Consider the following 18,062-nt stretch of genomic DNA (forward strand, 5'->3'; position numbering starts at 1 on the left):
ATATATATATATATATATATATATATATATATATATATATATATATATATGCCAACACAAAACCATCAGGAGGATGGTTTACACCTCTACAAAATAACAAAGTATTGCACCAGAGTCACATCAAGCATGAAGCAACGAATAATGTCAGTTATTTAATTTCTGCTGATAAGTGAATTTGACAGATTCATTCATGTATCATATTTTAATAAACCACACCCTAAGAGAGGCCATGGGGTGATTGCTTGTTGATTAATTTCCTTCTACAGTGTGACCTGAATTAATATAATAAACAAGTATTCCTGCACTTCACTCAGCAGTGTAGGTTGTGTGCATGTGTGTATGCCACTAGGATGGTTGATATAGTTGCCATTCAGCAGTTTTTGTTTCAGATTATATTATGAGACCAGTAATGCAGCCTTCTAAAGTGAGTGCTGAGCCACGTTGCAGTGACTTAGCTTGACAAGCTGGGCAACGCATCCGCCCTGTTGCCTGCATGCTCAACCACACAGCATCCACAATCACACGTACGTGTATAGATATAATCTACCTTGAGTAAATAGATGCCGCAGAAGCACAGTGCTGGATTTCGCCATTTTTGGGCGAGAGGATGGGTGAGGCAAATAGATGAGGGAGGAGCTGTGCTCTTGCGTGTGTGATTATTAGAGCAGAAACAATCGAGTGCACACAGAATGCAGAGTGAGAGATATCAAGGCCAGCCAACTTAGACTGCAAGTACGGCATTCCCTACACGCCTGTTTTACTCTGTATGTTATGTGTAAAAACAAAAACTGTCCGGTCAATCTGCAATAAAATTTGTCAAGCTATGTTCCTGGATTTCAGAGTTCAGCTTAGACTCCTTTGTGTTATGTTAATTTTCTATGAAAATGTGAATGGTATTCATGCCCATCTCTGTTTCTATTGTTGGACTGTTCACCATGTGGCACTTTCTAGATCACGTCAGAACAAAAGAGACACACGAGGACTGATCTGCAACCGTGCTAAAATTCAGCTGAGTAGTAGGTGACCACTATGCATTTCAGGCCTGGTAATCTATTGGGATACAAGTAGGTTCGAAACAGTGAATTTAAAAGATTTAATTTTTTTTTTTCAATTTAGAAAAGAAAAATCTATAAATTTATACTCCACTTTTGTAAAGGGACAAATCAATCCCCAGCACTCATTTCTTTTGACACTTGATTTCTTCCTAGAGTTGTTTCTGATCTCAGATTACTGAACAGATATCTTCATTCAATCCTGATCTGAAGGTAAAACTGATCAGAGGTCAGATCTCTTGGCTCTCTGACTGGCTGTCTAAATGTCAGCCCAGACCAGGCCTGTCAGGGGGGATTTGATCCAAAGTTGAAAGGCTGAAATGTCACGTCAGCACGGCTCACTGCGGCGTACATTATGTCATGTATAATTTAATATTTGTCTACTTTAATATTTGCAGATGCAAGCTGGGCTTTTATACTCCTTCATGTATGTCTTCTTCATGTTGGAGAGTCTCTGCGTAACATTTGTGTGTGTGTTTTTGTGTGTATGTTACCTAGCCTTGTCAAAGTATTTTCCAGTGTAGGCCATTCCGCAGGCAGCTCCCAGCCCCTGACCCAGAGATCCAGTGGCCACATCCACAAACTGCTGCTTCTGTTAAAACACACACACATGTTAGCAAACACAGAAATTGCAGTGGATTAATTTTTTTGTAATATTTCTTAACATGCAAGAAAAAAAGTAATGTAGCTACACTCTAGCAGTGTGTCAGTATCTGGGATAATGTGAACACAGTGACTTATTAATGTCTGTAGCAGAGGAGAAAGGAGCCGAGGACGGAGCATCTCTGTCACACAACAACATCTTTGTCACCATGTCCCTGCATGCATGCAGTTTGTCTGTTATGTGTGTTCATGTCTCTACATGAATTAGATGTGCAGCAAGTATACATGTTATGTTCTAAAGTAGGCCGTCACAAACCTTTTGGCTTCAAGAGGTTAAACTATCCAGTATTTTAAAGGGAAAAAAGGCAAAGATTACAGAAAGACTGGACAACCAAAACCGGATTTTTGTGTGTTCGAAAGCTCTTTGCCTCTATTTTTATAGTGTGAGAAATATTCAAACCATTTCTTGAGGGTAAAATTAGACTATGCTAAATCGCAAAGAGAAAGATTGTGAAATGCTACTGCATATAATTAACGTTTTAGTAGGGCTACATCCAGTGACATATTTCCTTGGTCATGTCATATCAATCTTTTAAGATAAAATAAGCTCCAGAGTATGTCATACAGAGTATGACAGATATCTACATGCAGGAGAAGGCCAGAAGCAAAGTTTGAGTTGATTAAATATATCATGAAAAAGCTTAGGGAATTGTTTTGAAGTCAAATCAGAAAGATTTTGCGTGTTATTGGCTTTCACAATATCTATTTACCGTCTAAATACCAGTAAAGTATCCTGAATTAACACATAGAATGGTTGTGTAAGTGTTCTGATGTAATCCTAATGCATATACTGTATGTGTAAATTGGATTAAATGACTTTCAGACCCAGAAATTCTTTTAGGTCTGAACGTCACCTCACCGGCACAGGGTGTCCCTCCAGGATGGAGTCGACCTTGCGGAGGTTGACGAGCTCACTCTCCTTCAAGTAACCCGTTTCCGCCCACACGGCGTACAGCACGGGGGCTGCATGGCCCTGAGGAGGCAGACGTAAGAGGTTAAGAGTGTAAAATCACATACTGTATATCTGATTTGCCTGTGCTGGAGATAGAATTTTTATCTTATAAAACATTAAAAGGAACTATTCTGTTTTTACATCTTTAATTTACATTTTCCCCTTTAGAGTTTCCTGCTAAATGATGTGTGTAAATGTGAAAGAACAAAGAAAAAGATTTCATTATGAAGTGTGTCTGCACAAATTAGACATGACTATTAGCAAAGTAATGTCTAATTTGTCAAGTCAGTCATCAAACAATATAATAACTAAATATGCATTGAAACTTCTAAACATGCGCACATTTTTCCAATATGTGTCACTTTATAATTAGTAAACTGGTTGTTTTAGATGTTCCTATGTGTGTTGCCTCTGTGCATGCATCAGAATAACACCTGCCACCCATACATCTGTGTGTGTGTGTGTGTGTGTGTGTGTGTGTGTGTGTTACCTTGGAAAGGATGAAGCGGTCGTTGTTGGGGTTACGGGGGTCTTCAGGTCGGTACTTCATGGTATGAAAGAACAGCACAGACATGATCTCTGCTACGCTGCAACATGATGTGGGATGACTGAAACAAAAATGATGGCGAGAGAAGAAATAAATAAACAGCAATAAAAATAAAAACTTACTGTGCATGCGGATTCCTCAGTTTAAATCTATAAATTCAGCATACTTTCCACACACCGACACAGAAAAAGGAGGGGAAAAAGGCAAAGACAGAGTGGCAATCAGAAATGCCGTTTGACTCTTTGTCAACTTGGAAGCCTGGGTTAATTCATGCCAGACCAACTGTAGTCAGAGTTATGCAAGAAAGACAGTACACTTATGATACTGACTTTAATCTGGGTCAGACAGCCAGTAAGTACATAATACAGTATCTTTCTCTCTCAAACTCACACAATAAGTGTAAATGCCCCACAACTCTCCTTCATACATGCACAGACATACGGCACAAAGGCATAACTCAAAGTGGAGTTCCAAACTACTAAAATAGGTTAGGATGACATGTTATGTCTTAAATGTTTTTAATCTCTTTATTTTCAAACCCCATGCCAATAATACCTCACTCAGGCCTCCTCCATAATGGCATTTTCCTTACTCTCCTGAAATGGAAAATATGATCAAATAATCATAAATGAGCAAAAGCAGAATCCAGGTGAAGATAATGAATAAGCTTCCTGGAAGGATGCTCTTTGTGAGGTGAGTAGAACTATATCTATGTTTGCAGTGGGAACACTTACAGTGATAAAAGAATGGGATTAGTAAACATGGGATAAACACATAAGGCTAGTCTACAGTTTATTATGTGCATGATTCAGTTGTCGGACTGGATTTTTTTTCCTTCACATATGTTGACTGATTTTGAATCAGCACTCATTCATACAACCATTTACATTTACTGGTGGCATATCTCAAATAACTTAAATAAGTAGCCTCCTATTATAGACACCCGGCACCAATAATCAATCACTGGAAAAACAAATCTGAAAAAATGGCCATATGCCAAGGAATGCAAAACAAATAATATATATTTTCATATAACACAATGTACTGTCATAGTCTGTCTGGGAGAGTCAGCTTTGCGTGTTGATAAAGGCATGCGTATTAGTTTACGTATCCAACAATTCATTTTTATTTTATTGTTATTTTCTATCACTCTAGCTTGCCGCTTCGATGTCAATTCCGTTTTTTCTTTTGAAATTCCTCACCGGACGTATTTTTCCTATTTAAATTATGGCTTTTATACATTTTCTTTGACAAGCTCGACCTGCGCACGCTGCGGAAGAAGCGCGTCCGTGCGTTCCCGTCCCATTCTGCTTCCACTACATACCAAGTCGACTATACCAAGCTGGCTGCACGGGATCATGCACCGATCTAGTCTCTGCTCCTCCTTAGTTACATAACCGATAACAGAGCAGGCTACGCAAAGGGTTAAGGGAGAGCGCGCCAAACTGGTGCACATGCTGCAATTGCCGAACCTCCTAATCCGGCACGATTTAATAAATATGTTATGATTTGTGCAAAACAAACACGAATGATAATTTAACAAGTCCCATTGTTTTCAGAAGTTTAACACGTTCGTAAACTGAAATACAGATGCGAAAAAGCCGACTAAAAATACATTTACACATCACACCTTCCTTGAGAAGTGTATTCATTACGCACAACGAAACTTGGCACACGCCTGTTTTACGTTAAGCGAATATAAAAAGGACAATGTCTTTGGCACGCAAAGATTGTGATTTTCTGCATCTGCAGCTTTACATGCTGCTCCCCCTGCGCGCATCTGGGGACAGCCAGTCCTTTGGAGAAACTGGCCCGTTAAAAACGCGTCTTACTTCATCATTTGACCTTTAAACAGACAGGTGCATGAATCTTATAGCAAGTGCCTATAACCGGCTGGGTCGAAACGTTGCAGCACAAAAAAACGTATGGGAGAATTAGAAGAGTGCGGCATCTCATTCTTTTCAACTGTATCATACCGCAACTGGCCCAGGGCAGTGACCTTGTGTCATATTCAGCGACACATCTTTAGTTGTTTAATCTCTCTTACCCGCTGCCCGCTGCAGTGGTCGCCTTAATAGAATTGATTCGGAGCCGGGTGGCGATGTTCCTGAGCGCCTGCACCGTCTGCTGGTCCGGTTTATGGTAGTCCTCCATCTGGCCAGAGAAGATCACACGCACACACAAGCCCGTTAAATAGAATTAAGAGTTAAAAGTCCGAGGTGTGCTGTTCTGAGAATAAAGGCGATGAGTGTGCAGTGGACGATGGCAGGGGTTAAAAAGGGAAAGTGGTGTTTCATTTGAGAGACTGACAGGACGGAGGGGGCGTGTTTATAAAACCTATGAATATGGCTAATCTAGGAGCATACAGTTATTCCGAATGGTCACGCATGATCACGGCCAATAGGAGGAGGGCTTTGGACTGCGAACAAGGCCACACGCACACTCGCACGCTCAGGAAAAGTCTGCTCAGGGACGCAGGTTCAATCTCAATAGCGCCATATTTTTTTCTAATGACATTTTCTGAGTTGAGACACAGAGAGAAAATAATAATGCAAACAAATTCGTACAGTGTTGGGGTAACCTCAATATTAATTAATTTCAAAACAGCCCTAATGTAAAATATTATAAACGCAAAGTGTAGTTGAGTCAAAAAGGTTTATAGGAACATTAATACACACACACAAATGGACTTTTCTTGTAGTTGTCACCATGTGATGTGAACGTAAGTTGTAGTCATACATCTGCACAAGTATCACCAAGAAACCCCCACTTTCAATGCATATGGTATTTGAACAAAGTGCAGAATTAGACGACATATGCTTGGCTTGAGTATTAAAAAGGATAACCGTTTAAGTGGATCTGAGGAGATTTTTCCAGGACAAAAACTGATCAGCAGAGGGTCTATGGTCTAATTTAGATGTATTCTGTATGATTTACATGAAAGTTTTAAGACCAAATATTAGACACATAAATGTACATAGAAACAGTTGAGTGTAATATAAACAGGTCCCTCATTAAACAGTTACGTGTACCTGTCCCATGAAGCTATGGCATTTACAAGGCAAGAAAGTAAGGGTTACATGCAAAAGGATTCTTCTTGCATGTCACCAACCCTTCCTTCTTTTCAAAGGTAGGATCACAAACGGCAGTAATCTTACCTTAATGACATTTCCCACTGAGTCGGACCGGATTAGCTGCAGTTCAAACCAGCCACACCTGCAAGCTGCAAGCCATTCAGGCCAGGACTGACACAGCTCTGAGTAGACAGATTTGTAAGTCCCAAGTGGCGTGTTGTGTCAAGGATGGGCAATGTTTGCCACTGCCAGAGACCAACATCAACATTTGGCCAGCAGAGGACCATGGATGGTATTTTATAATGGAAAATAACTTTCCCCTTGTCAATGTAGTTAATCATTAGCTGAGAAGTAGACATTTGTTTTGTCACTTAATCTGAGAGAGACTCACAGATCAAGGTATGTGATGAAATGAACCCTTGCATGGCTTGACACCAACTGATAACAATGTCATGTGGACAGAGCTCCATTAACACTACACGGTTGAGTACCACAGATAAACAGTGAGCACCGAGTGACATCTGGTGGTCAAAAAGAGAAACCGCATCAGAGGAAACCTTTTGAAATGAAAAAATTATTATGGCAGAAACTTTCTTTAGAAAATGTTCATTTTAAGTCATAAGATTGTCCGGTTTAAAAAACATACAAAAATTAATAAATCACATTCCAGTTTAAAATCGTTTAAGCTTATTTTTTCTGGAGCTGACAGCGGCTGCTTGCGGCAGCATATTAAAACAAACAATGCTATTATCAATTCTTTAATATCACAAAATAGTCAAAATAAACCAAATTATAAACAGTGGCAACAATCTTGAAATGTATATAATTTGCAAAGACTCAAAATCATATATCTGGCCAATAAGATAAATCATACCAAAGCGTAAAATACCTTAAAATCTTAAATATGTGACCGGGATTAAAAAACTCTACATTTCAATTATTCTTCCTGTGTGTGTTTATTCAACAACACATGCCAGAAGTGTTGGCAAAATGACATCTGCAAATGAAAATTGTAACGGCCAAAGAAGTGTACAAATTGTTTGATTGGCTCCCATGTCATTAACAGTTGGTACTGAAAGCAGATGTATCCGAGTTCAACCTAAACAGGCTGGATCCAAGAAAACAACACTGACACACTGCAAGTAATGAAATACATTCAAATAGCAGAACCAAATGCAAGTTGTGATATCACAATCAAGACTGGTATTTTTGCAGAAATTCAATTCACTCGAGTTAATTACAAATGTTGATTACATTACTTTTTGTATGTTCAATGACTGAAAAGAAAAGATTTAAAAAGAGCCATAATCTCTGCAATTCATGTTTGCTAAACCTAAAAAAAAGTTCTACGGTTTCCATGTGGAATGACTTGGTATAGTGATTGCTTAGCCAACGATAGTATAGACATGTGAAAAGTAATGTGTGAAGTAGCCTCATGAGCATCTATGAGCTGACAACTGTACCATTTGGTCTCATGCTTTTACATTATTTTTAGACTTTTGTAATGGTCTTGTATGTGCTGAAGATTTTGTGGTAAATTAAACAATAGTAATGTATCTGGGTGTTCAAAAATGCCAACAAGCCGCATAAACCTTTTTTCTAAATCTTTGAAAGCTTATTTTCTGATGAACATTAGATCAGTTTTCTTTGTTCACATACTGCATTAAAAGCCACACAGCGTTGCACAGCTATGCACACGAGGAGACCGATGTGCTTCTTCCTGTTCCCAGTGCGCTCTGCAGGGTGTACGGTTTTGTGCTGCAGTAGTCTTTTACTGCAAAAAACGACAACTTACCAATATGAAATTTGCCTTTGAGTCCTTGTTACTTTAAGACTTAACTGTGGGCTGGAAAAACTAAATTAAGAAACTAGATTAGAGGTAGTAAGTATGTATGTATATGTGTGTGTGTGTGTGTGTGTGTGTGTGTGTGTGTGTGTATGTGTGTATATATGTATATATATATATATATATATATATTTCAACATTAGGTTGATTACTGGTATAAACTGGTTTGAAACATACTGAAGCTATCAAAAGCACATCAGTCCCCTATGTTTAAGCAGGTTAATATAAAGGTGTAAATGTAAACAATACTCCTAAATGAATTGCAATTTGTGTAATTTTTCATGATATAACATTAAACATCATTGCCGAACCAGAGATAAATTTAGCTCTAATCTACCATCCTAAAGTATCCCAGAATGCTGGTAACCCTAAAAGCTTTACAACTGTGGTCTATTGCACGTTCCCCTCCAAGGACATCAAGTACTGAGCTCAGCTGGTGGAGGAGAGATGAACGACACAGAAGAGGGGAAAGACAAAAAGAGAGAAAGAGTAAGGAAAGGGAAAAATGTTGAGAAAGGAAAAGGAGCAAAGAAGTTGGCTTGTGCATTCGTCTCAGTCTCTTCATGAAAATATCACAGTCCGTAACAGAAAATTAAAAAAGTAGCAGAGAGGAACTGATTCTTAAAGTGAGCTGCAAGTGCTTCTCCAAAAAATAATGCAACTTCTTTATCTTCCTTGGATAAGGGCTGGAAAAAAATCCTCAAATGCCACAAAAACTGTGATGTTTGTACAGGTCTCAGCATTACTTTGAGGGAGAATGAGTAGTCCTTTTTAAAAACGCCACACAGTGGGACAGACCCCCACAAAACAGTTCTGAGGTCCCCAGCACAGAGGTATTTCTCTTAATAAGCAGTGTGAAGTGTGTTATTACTATTCCAACACATTCGCACTGCAAGTCCAAAGACGAGTAAGAGAAACAGTGCCTGCGATCCCCAAAATTGTCTTTCTCAAGGCCAAAAGTGAATGACGGTGGCCCCGTCCTCAAACCAGCAACAGCTAGATCTTCCAGTGTGTGGCCAATTATTTTATTATAGTTATAATGTAAAAATGCCACAGTGGGAAGTTTTATGCCATCCTCTTCTCCCACAGTAGCTCTGGTTTGACTGAGCAGACAAAGTTAATCCAAGGTAACAAGAGTAGCCAGGATATCATCAGTGTTCAGGTAAGTTTAAGTTTGGGGTCTCGAACAAAGGGTTAAATGGACAGCTGCATGCTACAATAACCCTTAGAACAGAATAGTTTTGAAGAGTTTATGTGTAAATTGTGTAAAAAACCTGTTATCTGCACTGCTTTTAATTCCCATTAACGTCTGGATTCTTCAGAGGTTACAAGGGGCGGTAGCATTGAAAGTTTCAGTAGTGAAGGTTGAAGTCTACTATAGCTTCATGTTGCTGAAGTCCTTGGACAGACTCTGCAGGTAAGCATCATGAATGGCACTGAGGAACTCTGGGTCATTCTAGACAGGAAGGAAGTAAACAAAAGCAGAATGAACAAACTACATTAAACTGTTAATACGTCCAAATTATTTTGAAGGTGGGACTTAAAAAACTAAAAAAACTAACAGATTCACATTGAAAGACTCCAAACGTAACAGCAGCATCTCTACTCAGAATCAGGGTCTCCGATAGTATTCACACAACACCGTCAAATGTTTTCATCGGAACCATTTCTTCAGTAGAAAGGTGTTCCAATAAAAATTGGATATAGGGAGTTTTGTAAATTATCCTGATTAACATGGATATTGTTTATGGAAAGACAAGTCGCTACTGCATTATTTAAATGTAATTTGTAAATTATCTGAGAACCCTAAATTACATTAGCCATATTACGGCAGAGGCAGAAAGACAGAACTCTAAAACTTGACCGGCCGCTTTCAACCAAAGAATTCAGGGAATTATGGAACCAGAGGAACTAAACCAGGGACTAAAAGTTCCTTTTAAGTATTCTTGTGTTACTTTCCACAGCTTCCATGAATACAGTTTCTGAACTAAAAGTTAGTACTAGTTTTGGAGCACAGACTGTTTGGCCACCAGGAGCAACCGTACAGGAACAATGAAATTTAATTCCAGATTCTTCTAGTCTAACGGCAGTTTTAGTTTCTGTGTACCTCAAAGGATTCTTGGTTCCATGAGAAAGTTCTACGCTCTAAAATTAAAGCAACATTCCACATTTACTAGCTCTTTTTGTAATTTGGGTAACTGACCCTTTGCATTTACACTAGTCTTCTCATTTTGAAACTGTAAAGTTAAGATAGTGGACAACAGCTTTACTGCAGTGTGCCAACAACAGTAATGCTTTTATGTATTTTACGCCCTTTGTGTACCTTAATGAGGTGTATCAGAGTATCTTGCAGCTGTGTTATGCTGCAGGCTGCTTGTGGAGGCTCTAAAGCTCCTACAGAGGAGGAGGGCTCGGAGGGGGTATGAGGGACCACTGCTGCTGCTGCTGCTGTCGTCTTACTGATGGACTGCTGGAAGACGCTTGGGGAGAGGAGCACAGAATTTGCTGGCCTTGGAACAGCAAGACCTGGACTAATAGGGACAGCCTGAGAATAGAAAAGGAAATATGGAAATAGACAAAGGAGAAGAAATGGTACAAGAACAAACAATATGCGGAACTATAATCTAATTTGTTGCAGTTTAAAATGTGAGTGACAAAACACTGTTGAGGGTAATGTCAACAAACAGAAACAGATGCTCAGAAAGTCGTTGAACTCACAGACATTGGTTTAATCAGGTTGGGAGGCTGAGAGAAAACATCCATGTCCTTGCTGTGCTGAGGAATAGGTTTCCGCATTGGCTCTTGAAAGCTGTGGGGTGGGAACAGCATGCTTGGCAGAAAGTTTGGTGCGAGGATGGGTTTGTGAATATCTGAATTCACAGATGGCACTGCTGCTTTGAGGGTGTTGAGTATCTCCTGTCCCAAATAGGCCGTAGGAGCTGCCGATGGTGCTGCAGGACCAGGGAGAGCATGAGGCTCTGAGCCAGCTGGAAGCACCATGAGAGGGGAGACTGAGCATTGAGGTTGGGGGTCTGACCTGGGGACCACTGACTGAAAAACAGGGCTGGCGTGTAGCGTGTACGGAGATGGGAGAAGGCCGTGGACTTGGTGCTGCTGGCTTGAACCAGGGTCTTGGGATGTGACATGGGGAGGAAAGAGTGGGTGTGGGCGGGCTGGAGAGGGATAAGACTGGTTCTGGAGGTAAGCAGCGGAGGGGTCACTGGAAGCAGTGGTGGTGTTCTGTGTGGGCATGGTGGGTAGAGAGGGGTCTTTAGAGAGGGATGAGCCAAAGAGCTCCTCAACTGTGATCTGCTTCACCATTGTCTGAGAGCTCTGTTGGGTAAAAAGAACAAATCTGTGAGCTGTGGAACTTAAATGCATACAAATAGGCTGGTGTGTTCAAAAAACGGATTTGTATTGATATTGTGATTAAAGCTCTACAATTCAAAATCGATTCATAGAACTCCAAAAATCTTTTTTTTTTTTTTTTTTTTAAATCACTTGGTATATAGACACTTTATTGACCCATGTACAAAGCAGTGGTGAAACAATGACACATTCTCAAAGAAATATAAGGATGAAAAATTTAACTTAGAGAAATCCAGATGGGCATTGTTCAACATTTTTTTAACATTTGATATATTTTGGATACCATATTCTGCTCTCATAAAATAATCTTTTTAAAGCTAAATTGTAAAAAAATTAAAAAATGATAAACGGTTAAAGTCAGCCCTTTGATACAAACCCAGAGATTGGTTGAATGCATCTGTCCATTTGCAAAATAACATAATCAGCAACTTTCTGTTGTGAAATACACAACCGTAAATGGGGTGACAGTGGCTCAAAATAAATAAAAGTACCATCTCTTTGTCCTCCTCCACAGTCTCCATATGTAATAGTAAAATCAATCTATATAAATAATGAATAAATATCAGACCTTTCCATACATGTTTATGTAAATAGGTACCTTTTCAGGTTGTGGTGTGCTGTGGGCCTGCTCTGTGGCGATGGCTGATTTCACATTAAGCTCTGCAAACACATCTGTTTCACCTGTTAGAGCCTGCCACACACACACACACACACACACACACACACACACACACACACACACACACACACACACACACACACACACACACACACACACACACACACACACACACACACACACACACACACACACACACACACACACACACACACACACACACACACACACACACACACACACACACACACACACACACACACACACACACACACACACACACACACACACACACACACACACCTTCAGGGCCAGAGGATAATTATATGGACTAAAAGCCAGGGTTAAGCAACTGGACAACGCATTCATTTTGACTTCAACTCTGGATGCTTAAACAGATGCTCTTAAAATATACCAGATTTGTAATAAATTATAAATTTATAGATTCTTATTAAAATATATAATCCCAGATTTTGTAATCTCACATATGTGTATGATTTATGAGTCTGTATCTGTTAAGTCAGACCAGTGAAATATTTCAGTCAGTGTTTAAAAAGGTATGGTAGGTAAAACAAAAAATGTATACAGGCCATGCAAAGTCTGTGACCCAAGTTCATGTTTTTGTATGTATAATCTGCACTGTGTGTTTGCCTCCTCACTCTCTGGTATTCCTCCTTGGCTTTGCTGAGCAGTTCTAGGATGTCGATGGGCCGTGGTTCTGCAACACCATTGGTCCTTCCAGGCTCCGCCTTCTGTGGTGACTCTCTTTGGGCACGGTCTGCTTCTTGTTTCATTATCCTGGGGAAGAGGTAAAGCGTTACATTTAGTCTGAACACCTAATTGTTATGTGCTTTGTCAAACGCAGATTTAAATACTCCTCGTGATGGAGGTAGAGTTGCTTCCAAAGCTAACACCTATTGGGTGAAAAATACAGTGCCAACAGTGTACTGTTCTATCTGATCCAAACACAAATAGGGTTACATGTCTGGCTACTTACTTGGCCATCAGCTGAGCAATGCGTTGACAGTCCCTCTTGTCATAGAACCAAATACTGTAGATACCCACTGTGAGAAAAAACACAAATACTGTGTATTACACTATGTGTAGCGAAGGCTGCATAACATTAGACAAAACTCTTCACACACATAAAACCTTATAACCAACCAAATAATTATATGACATTTTGTCTAGGATTCAGTTTTGTACAACAATAGAATAACATAATTGGATCATATCACAATACAATTTGACCAAAACTTAATATATGATAATACATAGTTATTGCCCAGGCGTACTGTAAATGGCTGGAACTAAGCATTTATCACTATTAATAATCTCATTGCAGCATATCAACTGGGCAGCGTGCCAAGATGTTGTATAAAGTTTCAAAAACAATAATTCTACCAAGTGCAAGAAGCACTGAACAAAAACCATGCACCGCTTCAACTACAATGCCTGTACTCATTTGAACTAGTTAGTATGTTTACGTGCACACCCATATTCCACTATAATTTCAAATACGACAATATTCACAATTTAATCTAGCTCATGTAAACAGCATATGCCGGTTGGATATTTCGAATAAGGCTTTTTTCCAAATTATATTTGTGGGATATTCGGGTATTATCCAGGTTTTAGAGGCATTCTTTGGACATGTACAGTATATATGGCACATCCAGAATATGCGTCTCAATCGGGCGTTTTTAACCACAGACTTATGGTTAGCTCTTTGCGTTGCTATGGTTTCTGTACACAAACCAACCAGCCAACAGTTTTCAAGGCTGGAGACCAGATAAGGAGAAACACAGCTACTTTTAAACGTTATCAAAGACTTGGATGTCAACAGGTTGTTGGAAATGCGCACACATCGCTTCGCCAACCTTTTCAAGAAGCTGGTTGAAGAATAAAGGAGGGAAGCTGTGTTCACGTGGTCCAACAAGTCCGCCGCTGCTGGTGAACTTTAAAATAAATCCTGTTTTGCCCGGCTACATGCCAACAGGAATATAAGTGGATTACTCACTTTCATTACTAATGTAATCAGCTTAGTCGGAATATCGTCTTTTTCTGAATTAGGGCAAAAACCAGAATATCATATGCATGTAAACGTCAGTGTGTCTGCACTGGGAGAACCTGATAGATGAAGTCAGCATCACCCAAAGGGAAGGGAGTACTTATTAATAAAATGTACAAATAAACAATAACAATACAACAATAACAAACTGTATGCCTGCAGTTTTTGCTGAAACAATAATTACATATTTTACATTGTTTGTGTGTAGTGTGTCTGTGTATGTGGGTATATGTGATGAAATACTGACGTTGTCAAGGTCCCTCAAGAGGCTGAGGTAACCAAGCAACCAGAGTGTTTGCCTCCCTGTAGCATCTAGTGCTACCCTGGGGAATATTGAGAGGTGTAAACAGGTGTGTGTTTCCAGGTACACTGATCGCTCTAAAACGGCATTCTGAGTTTTAAATATACTTGTAAACCTTATGCAGTGAGTTCACCTGGACACAAACATTCATTATCAAAATCTCTCTGAAGAACCCATGCTTCCTGTGTTAGACTCTTTCAAACTTATCTTGCTCCTGATCAGCCTTCAGCTTTTCACTTGCTGGTTAATAACAGAAGGAGGAGTCTTAGAATCCTCTTGAAGATATATTTCTCTCTCTGGACCTGGAATCTATACCACAACAACCACACCTTCACAGGATCACAATTGCAAAAACAGACACTACATGCTGACCAATTGATGTCTGAGAACTACCAAAAGCCAGTAAGTTGCATCACTGAAGAGCACTAATGGACTAAAAAACAATCTGAGTGACAGAACTACACAAGCAGTAAAAAACAGCCAATGGAATAAAAAACAGCGGAGGACACCATCAGTGAAAATTTACTCTGAGCCGTCTTCCAGAGTTGACGGACAGCTGGCAGAGGTTGGAAGTGCCTCCAACAAAACCTGAGGAATATTGTCAACCAGTGTTTCAGGTTACAACTCTACACAGTTTTATTGGTCTGCAACTCAACCCACTCTGAGGAATTAAAATGCTAACAACAGCACTTGAACTCAAGTGAAGCTACCGGAGAAGTGGCTCTGGCCTGAATACACTCAAGAAATTACATCATGTCTTCCATACCAGGCAGGCTGATGGGCAAACCAAGTCCAAAAGGAGAGCAATCTACTTTGACATTGACCCTGGCCATGTTATTTTTTCTCATAAGCAAACAAATGGGAAAACAGTCAAATTCCTTGTTCGTTGCCTTGATGAAACTCCTGCTCAGACTTCTTATTGATTACCTCGGTGGCAACGCTGTCAGTTACTTTCTTAAGATCTGAGGTATTTCATCACCCCTTTCTTTCCCCTCTCTCTTACCACAGAACCCTTCCCATAAGGCTAGAGGGGTTTGTCGGCAGCATTGGCACCTCACTGGATAACGACAACAGCAAAAGCACAACTTAGATAATTAAATAAATATCAAGAAGTAGTCAGATTCCTAATCAAACCAATAGGTCTTTTTGGCAGTTCATCCAATGCAGAATAACAACTGTGGCCAAACTGCGTAAGGGCCATGAGTGGAAAAACCTTGTCACAAGACGTTTTCTTACTAAATGGAACTCCAAGATGCCAAAATGACTTCAAGCAAAAGGGAAAAGAGATGTTCCAGAGAACGTTGGGGAGTTGTTTGTTCAGCATTTTCAGAGGTAACGTTATTTTCTATTCCATCCTATGTAACTGATACATGGTACTGAATGTCATCAACACCTACACAACTGTGTACTTGCCAAGTATTCACATTGGGTATATTTATTTGACAGCATCTTCTGTGATACAACAGTATTTCATAGCAGTTGAGCAGACACAGATGCTGTAGCTAAAAAACACTGCACGATATTCCCACTGACAGAGGATTTTTGACATTTGCACAACATTTGTAATGATGCAGTGACAAAGGTTGGATCAGCATTTTCTCTGGGACGATATTTATTACTACTCATTATGCAGATTGTTAAAACTAGTCTAGATCTCAAACAATGAATAATAATTTCTAATTACATTACAATTTCAGTCCACCTGGATATAAACAACTCCATACTGTGTATGATAGCTACTGTTTTAGAGCCTATTCTACTAAATACTCACAGTTGCCGTTCCTATAGAGCAGGAAGGGATCCTGCAGCTGGAACTCCAGGTCTTTGTTGATCGGCTCCACTAGGTTCTCTGTGCTCAGTCGGTTCATGATGGTGAAACCATGGTGAGGCGAGGCAGACCTTGGATGAACAAAGACTGTAAACACTAAGATAATACTCTGGCAGTACAAAACATAACCATCACCTCCCTGATAGCACTTTACAACACCTTGTGCACTCTATTTGCGCACTATTCAGTAAAACCTTTAAATCTTACTTTGTCATGACCGAAAACTAGCAAACCTTTTTGACTTGCATCACTTTGAAATATAATAATCTAAATGCATATATGGAAAAGTAAAGTAATATTTGATAAATTAATATCACTTTTAAAATTGTATTTACATTTTCTGGTAACTGATGAAACACACGTGTTTGGATATGGGAGATGACAGTTGATAAAAAGTGATGATATACAATATGTTCATTTTTAATCAACTATTTGGTTCTATAATTAACTGATGAATTGTTTTGTCTAAGAAATTTCAAAAACAATAACACATGGGCATCATTAGTTACCAGAGAAAGGCTGATGTCTTAAAGTTTATTTATTTAGTTTAACCAAGCCAAAAAAACTGAACGTAACGAGAAAGGCAAACAAAAAAAGAGATCAAACAAATATTTATACCTAGTCATCATTAACTTAATATCCACTGTGTGCACAGGGCTGTAATAAAAAGCTAAAATTAGTTAATAAGATACGTCTCTAAACCATAGACTGTACAAAATAGCTCTAAACGAACCGCAGTAAATGGTTGTTTACAAAGACTGCGGCCTACACACGTGCGTCGTGCGCAGAATACGTCAAACGGCAGCTCAAAGAAACGGAACTCTGGACAAGTAAACAACCTTCATGGTCGTCGTGTTAAATTGTTCACAATAAAAACTAAATAAATGCTTACCTTGCATAAACAAACAGGGTGCCCTCAATTTCGGTCTTCTCCTGAAAATATAAATTAGGTATGTGTCAAAAAGAACAACCCGCTAACAGTAATAAAAATTGTGCTAAATAATAGCAACGACCGCAGACTGTTAGCGTCATTAGCTAACTTATGTTAGCTCAGGTAAGATAACATTACTTTTTAACAGGGAAGTAATGGAAACACCGACAGAAAGACACTAGCATCACACCGGTTGGATAAGTTACAATTCGACCAATACTAACAATTCACACATTTCTTCGTGCTTTCTAATGTTTTTATTAAGGGGCGAGCATTAGCATGCTAACTGAATAACGTTACTTAGCTAGCTAGCATACTTTTGGTGGCTATTCACGAAACAGTTTCGGGTCTTTTGAAAAATTTACCCATTCGTTCGCTTTGGAGTTGAAGTTGTAAAGAGCCACCTGGCCGGTAACATCGAGCAGCCTGTTAATGTACGGGTCTTGTCTCTGTAGCGCTGCTAAACTCATCATTTGTCCAGCATTTACGGTCTCCATCTTGTATGTGATTGTTGCTCCCGCACGGACGGATTTCTGGAGACACACGTATAACTTCCGCTGTCCCCGGAAATCACTGCTCTTAAAACATTTCTGAGATATTTATTTATTCCGCACAGATTATTGTATTATATAACATCTGAAACATAATATTGGCCTAGGTCCTTCTCAATTTGTTAGAGTGCCGTGTAAAAACGAAATGTTTGTGGGAAATGATGGGAAGTGCTATCTAAAATTATAGCCTACAAATAAACAAAATAAATGGAATCAAAATAATGATGCTCTTTGTAAAAGGTGCAAAGTTAGCAATAA

At 39.3% G+C, this 18,062-nt stretch overlaps 2 protein-coding genes across 3 annotated transcripts in view; both read right to left on the minus strand.

The window, feature by feature from the left end:
* Nucleotides 1–5,563, minus strand: part of LOC117947568 (transketolase-like) — a 16,306-nt gene extending 10,743 nt beyond the window's left edge. Inside the window, exons 1-4 of the mRNA XM_034876609.1 lie at nt 5,262–5,563; nt 3,158–3,275; nt 2,575–2,688; nt 1,547–1,644 (exon numbers count right to left, since the gene is read on the minus strand). Of these exons, the coding sequence (XP_034732500.1) occupies nt 1,547–1,644; nt 2,575–2,688; nt 3,158–3,275; nt 5,262–5,368 (437 nt within the window). The 5' untranslated portion in view covers nt 5,369–5,563. The remainder of the gene's footprint in view (nt 1–1,546; nt 1,645–2,574; nt 2,689–3,157; nt 3,276–5,261) is intronic.
* A 1,470-nt stretch (nt 5,564–7,033) lies between these two features.
* Nucleotides 7,034–17,817, minus strand: dcp1a (decapping mRNA 1A). Of its 2 annotated transcripts, XR_004657267.1 has the most exons (10): nt 17,619–17,817; nt 17,215–17,255; nt 16,266–16,393; nt 13,120–13,186; nt 12,782–12,920; nt 12,102–12,194; nt 10,853–11,467; nt 10,458–10,679; nt 9,409–9,590; nt 7,034–8,062 (listed from the first exon to the last, which is right to left on the minus strand). XR_004657267.1 is itself a non-coding variant. In XM_034876610.1 (9 exons), exons 1-9 carry the CDS (start codon nt 17,748–17,750, stop codon nt 9,510–9,512), a joined length of 1,518 nt encoding a protein of 505 aa, XP_034732501.1. In that variant the 5' UTR covers nt 17,751–17,817; the 3' UTR covers nt 8,911–9,509. The 2 variants fall into 2 exon arrangements, 1 of the variants encoding a protein (XP_034732501.1); XM_034876610.1 differs by lacking the exon at nt 7,034–8,062 and having other exon boundaries at nt 8,911–9,590.
* Nucleotides 17,818–18,062: the final 245 nt, after the last annotated feature.

Source organism: Etheostoma cragini, chromosome 7, assembly GCF_013103735.1.
Source record: "Etheostoma cragini isolate CJK2018 chromosome 7, CSU_Ecrag_1.0, whole genome shotgun sequence".
Lineage (NCBI taxonomy): Eukaryota > Metazoa > Chordata > Actinopteri > Perciformes > Percidae > Etheostoma > Etheostoma cragini.

Excerpts from the sequence above, each read along its gene's own strand:
- dcp1a (XM_034876610.1), bottom strand. The coding sequence starts at position 17,750 with ATGGAGACCGTAAATGCTGGACAAATGATGAGTTTAGCAGCGCTACAG. Across the intron at positions 16,394-17,214 it reads ACCCTGTTTGTTTATGCAAG|GTCTGCCTCGCCTCACCATG; the intron begins GTAAGCATTTAT and ends TGTTCATCCAAG. Across the intron at positions 13,187-16,265 it reads GCTCTATAGGAACGGCAACT|TGGGTATCTACAGTATTTGG; the intron begins GTGAGTATTTAG and ends TTTTTCTCACAG.